This window comes from Cataglyphis hispanica, chromosome 24 (genome assembly GCF_021464435.1).
Source record: "Cataglyphis hispanica isolate Lineage 1 chromosome 24, ULB_Chis1_1.0, whole genome shotgun sequence".
In the NCBI taxonomy this organism is placed as follows: domain Eukaryota; kingdom Metazoa; phylum Arthropoda; class Insecta; order Hymenoptera; family Formicidae; genus Cataglyphis; species Cataglyphis hispanica.
Window position 1 is genome coordinate 3,750,001 of NC_065977.1, and position 5,802 is coordinate 3,755,802.

The 5,802-nt window shown below is 30.3% G+C and overlaps 1 protein-coding gene across 1 annotated transcript in view; it reads left to right on the forward strand.

The window, feature by feature from the left end:
* Positions 1-4,543, forward strand: part of LOC126858296 (dynein axonemal heavy chain 7-like) — a 337,651-nt gene extending 333,108 nt beyond the window's left edge. The window contains exon 17 of the mRNA XM_050608501.1: positions 4,196-4,543. Coding sequence (XP_050464458.1) covers positions 4,196-4,543 — 348 coding nt within the window. The remainder of the gene's footprint in view (positions 1-4,195) is intronic.
* The last annotated feature ends 1,259 nt before the right edge of the window (positions 4,544-5,802 follow it).

Consider the following 5,802-nt stretch of genomic DNA (forward strand, 5'->3'; position numbering starts at 1 on the left):
ATTGCGCTCTGTTATAAAAACAGGCATTCTGTTTTAGAGTAGGAAACATTGATTCTAAAATCAATATATTCAGCATAATGTCTTCATATTCTCTGTTGATATTGTTATCGATAAGTTTCTCGTTTGTATCAAGCACAATTTTCTCACGAATATGTTAAATACTCTAACGCTTCTGTTATTCGTTTTATAAAAATAAATTCTCGATAAAAAAAATGTTACAATAGCGGTAATCCGCAGAATAAAGATGACGAACCGAATTCTTATCATAACCCGACAAATTTTTTAATATTAAACAATAGAAAGTAGAGCTAAAAAGATTAGGAAAGAAAAAATTAAGAAAATTACGAAAGCAGAACATTAAATGTTAAAATGAAGAAACGCCTCATAAGAAAAATTAAATTGAGAAATTAAGGAAAAAACATTAACAATGGCAAGAATGAAAATTAGCCAAGTTCTCGGAAGTTGAGTAAGCAACACTGAAAAGATAGAGCACAATAGATGATCCGATCAGGATTATCACACTCCTTCCAATCTAATTAATTATTATTTAAGCCAAATTCGAAATGTATCAAGGCTCGCTCATTCACTCACTCGCTATTGCTCAGTATTATAACGCTTCATTAAATTACTGTACGTATCATCCACTCTAACTACAAATCGTGACAAGTATACAAAGTGACGATAAATGGATTTATTTTTTATCAAAAATCTGAGAGTATTTTATTTAAAGCGTGGAGCTTAATTTTTTGGGAGTATAGATCCTCAAAAACCGCTAAGAGCAAGCACCCTTTGCTGTTTCACCTATGATGCACATAAATCCGCAGATGTAAAATTAAGAATGAATTGGATACATCTACTGTACATGATGTTCTACGATTTGTAAAATATCATCCATATCATGTGATTGCACAGACTTTAAGTAAGAAAGATATGAAAAATTGATTGCGTTTTTGTCACTAGGCCATGCAATAATTGGAAGAACGATCAAATATTTTCTAAAATGCCTTTTTTAGTAAAACTCTCGAAGTTAGGTTTATACGCGGATAATCTTAACATATGTTATCAAGGAGGTTCTTCTGAGTAATTCTCCGCAACAATTAAGTGGCGGACGGCATTAGTTTAAAAAATAGCAAATTAAAATTTTATATGTGGATCACCGCCATCCTACTTTCCCATTCACACAACAATTGTAGGATAGAATTCGCTTCCTATTGTATAAAGTATATGCGTGGGCGCAGTGCGTTCTGCCCCTTCCCTTATGGGAGAGGGCAGACTACACTTCTAAGAGATATAATCTAACCTAAACCTATTTCTGATTCAAAATTAAAATTTGATTTGGGTTAGATTATATCTTCCGGAAGTGGACCCCCCCCCTTTCCTGTAGAGGGGGCAAAATACATTCTGCCCAAACATATATTTTACATCAAGAAACAAGTTCTACCTTACAACTGTTGTGCAAATGGGAAAGTGTATGCGTGGAAGCAGTGGTTCCGCCGCCCCTTCCGGGCTGCTCCACTTCCGGAAGATATAACCTATCCCAAATCAAATTTTAGTTTTAAATCAGAAATAAGTTTGGGATATGTTATATCTTTTTGAAGTGAAACCCACTCATAGGCGGAACCCATTGTGACTACGCATGTACTTTGCAAAACGAAATTAAGTTCACTCTTTAATGCTTTATAACTTTTGAACGGATTATGATTTCTATTTTTTTAACATCAGAGTCATTTAAGACCATGACCTTGACAACATATTCCAAAGTCAAAATTACACATGAAGTTGCCTTCTTTCTATATAATTATCGTTGTATCTTTTAATGCCGTCCGCCACTTAATTCTTGCGGAGTATTATTTAGAAGAACCTTCTTGATAACTTATGTCAAAGTCAAGGTCATCGGCGTATAAGCCCTACTTTAAGAGTTTTACCTTCTTTACGAATAAAGCTACAGTTTATAGCACTGAAATATGAAACCGTCACAATTTTTATTATATTTAAATCTCTATTAAACACGACAGATTTGAGTAGCAACACTAATGCAATCTTAATGTAAAATTGTTGAGAGATGACAAAGGTCACCATTTTTTTAATCAAACGCTCAATGATGTTAAATATTTAAATTTTTTGCAGAATGACGCCACTTTTTTTAGAAGATATATTTTAGTAATAAGTAGAAGGCATAATATAGTTTTAACAAGATGGTGCACTTCCACATTATGCACAAATAATATAGAATTATCTTATGTTCTATTTCAAAATTGATAGATCGGGATTGAGGTGAATTTATAAAATGGCCAGCTATATCGCCCAATTTTATGATCAATATTTTTGCAATATTTGTAGAACTACGTCAAAGACATCATTTATAGTCAGAGATGGGAATTAATTGCAACTTTCAAGTTGATTTTTATATTAACCAACTGCTCCTTCTTTGCCACTCGCATGTAGCATTGCCGAACGAGCGTAACTAAGATACGCAAATTAGCTTCAGAAACATCATGAATATAACAAGATCATCTTCCTTAGTTGCATTTCTTTCTCTCTCATTAAAATTAAAAAAAAATATTTCATATATTTTATTAATAATTGAAATTATATTGTCCGTATTATTAATTAATTAACGTATATATTTTGTAATGATTAAAAATTTTTATAATACTTTAAAATATAACAAGAATTTTTAATTGTCCAAAATATATACGTTAATTAATTAATAATATAACATAATTAATTAATAAGACAACATAATTTTAATTATTAATAAAATATGTAAAATTTTTTTTCTTTTAATTTTAATGAGAGAAGAAGAAATAGAATACATAGAGGAATATAATCTCATTGCATTTGTGACGTTTCTGCGACTAATTGTGAATATCGCGCATTTTAGTTATGCACGTCCGGCAATTTGTGAGAGGAAAGGAAAGAGCAGTAAGAATTAATCACAAAAATTAGGCTAAAAATTGCAACTAATTCTCATCTTAGTTTAGAATGATGAACACTACAAAATATGCGAATGCGCATTGTAAATGCAATCAAAGCAATTCCCCAGGAAGTTCTTCCACGCGTGTGCACGCACATACGTACACATACACATATAACACATATAGGATGCTTATCAGACTCATTACATCTCCACGTGCATTCTGGATAACAGTAAAAATGATGAATGAATCACACATTATGACTTAAAAATATGACTTAAAATCTATTTCAAGGTCATAACATGGTAAAGTTGAACTTATCATATGTTATGATCTTGAAATAGATTTTATGAGTCTTGAAACAGGATATTACCTTCTTTCAATAGCTCAAAACATTATGTGCCATTTTAAAAAAAAAATCTTGTAAATTTGAAAATTTTAATTTTGATAAAACTTTGCACACATATAAAGGGATAAATAGATGAATTTAGAAATTTTCAATTGTAGCCCAAAAATAATTCTAAGGTATGAAAAGACTCTTCATATAGAGCGCCTTTTCCTTCGATATATCTCAAAAGTTATTCAAAATATTAAAAAATATTTTATACAAAGGTTTTATATGGTAAGAACATTTCTATTTAATTAAAGTAATGAAATTTTAAAAAATAATTACTGAAAAAAGTTTTTTCAAAAATCTTTAAAAATATTATTTTTTTTTTAATTTTATTAATGTGGTTAAAGAAGCATTTTTACCATAAAACTTTTGTATAAAACATTTTTTAATGTCTCAAGTAATTTTCGAGAAATCAAAAAAATCGATTTACATATAAAGATTGATTTAATCCTTTAGAACTGTTTTTTAGACAGCAAATGCATTTTTTAAATTTATTTATTTACTTCTCCTACATGGGCGTAAGTTCTTCAAAATCAGAATTTTCGGGTTTGTATAGTTCGAATAAATGTAATCCAAAATATAAAATGGTGAGGAATGATATCATTATACTTATAGGAAGCTTGTTTCCTATATATCACAAGTTTTATTTGAACAATTATTTCCTAATACTTACTTTTTACGAGTTATTAAATGTATCATTGTATTTCATGCATTTTGTATATTGCTATTGTGTATTAATTTTAATTCTATATTATATTATTTAGTACAATATTACATTACATTTTTTTCTAAATAATGCAAATAATTATATTTTATTATATTTTTGTAAAAATAAACAAGAAAAATTTTTTTTAATTAATAAATGAATAAATATTATTTTTAGGTAATTTCAACGCAGTCTAAAGAAACACCCATCGATGGAGCTTATATTTATGGAATGTTTTTAAGCGGAGCCCGATGGGATCTCCAGCGAATGTTGCTGGCCGAAAGTTACCCAAAAATACTGTGGGATCCTATGCCAATTGTATGGATAAAACCCTGTGAAGTAGCACTTATTCTTATTGGAAATCGATATGAGTGTCCGCTTTATATAACATCGGCGCGTTTTGGTGTGCTTAGGACTACAGGACATTCCTCGAATTATATTTTATCAATTTTTGTAGACACAGATTATCCTGTGAGCCATTGGATTAAAAGAGGATTAGCCTTACTTTGTCAGTTGGATGATTGAATGTTTACATTTGTATTATTATTAATAAACATATTATATATATATATATATATATATATATATATATATATATAACAACTCTATTTAATTTTAAAAATTAAATTTGTAATACAAGCCAAAAAAAGAAAATTTTGTCAAATAATAAGTTTTTTCTTTTTAAATATTTATTAAATAAAGTAAACGTTTCGGTCCTAGGTTTGAACTTTCTTCAGCAGTGTTTTGCGTGTTTTGTAGGCGCATAGTGACCCGTGACTTCAATAAGGTTTTTGCGGCTCAAAAATAATTCTAAGGTATGAAAAGACGTCAGCTTATTCACTTGCAGATACAAACTGGGCACTATGGTGGGACCCACCTTGAGAAGCATCAGGTTGACACCGGCCAGGTCAACCCGGGAACCCCTTTTGGTTCTATTTTGAAAATCTCGCGAAACGCAAATCTGATACAAAGCAAATCGAATAATGATACAATAATAATAATACATATAATAATGATACAATATATAATAATGATACAAAGCAAATCGAATCCAAATACATCAAAGAATCAATAGTTAAAAATAAGATGTCAGTTCTTTATGTGTTGTATCGATATAAATCATATCTACGTACTAATTATAGTTGTAATAATTTTAAAATTATCTTTGATTTTAAAACAAGATATTTGTTAGAATATCATTGCAATTATTGTGCACTCAGCAACTAAATGTTGAAGAAAAACAAGCATTCTTACGGATATGCAAAGAATACTATGATATATTTCACGTGGACGGAGAACTACTGACTGTAATGGTAGAGCACGAGATAAACACACGCGTCGATACTTTGTCGGTGAACGTGAGACCGTATCACTTTCCGGAGAAGCAGAGAAGATGGAAGTAAATAAACAAGTGCTCAAATGTTAAAAGATCAAATTATCCGATAGAACAAGTCAATGGAATGCACCATTACTGTGGTACCAAAAAAAGCAGATGCATCTGAAAACCTAAGAGCTCCGTAGTAATAGATTTCCGGAAGCTGAATGATTTAACGATGGACGACTCATTTTCACTGCTCAACATTACAGATATATTGGATCAGTTAGAACACCAAATATTTGATTACTTTAGATTTAGCATCAGGCTATCACCAGATATGATCGAACGAGATAAGAGTAAAACTGCATTTTCAACGTCCTACAAACATTACGAATTTAATAGAATGCCGTTCGGATTGAAAAATTCGCCAGCGACATTCCAGCGACTGATGAATTCAGTTTTGACA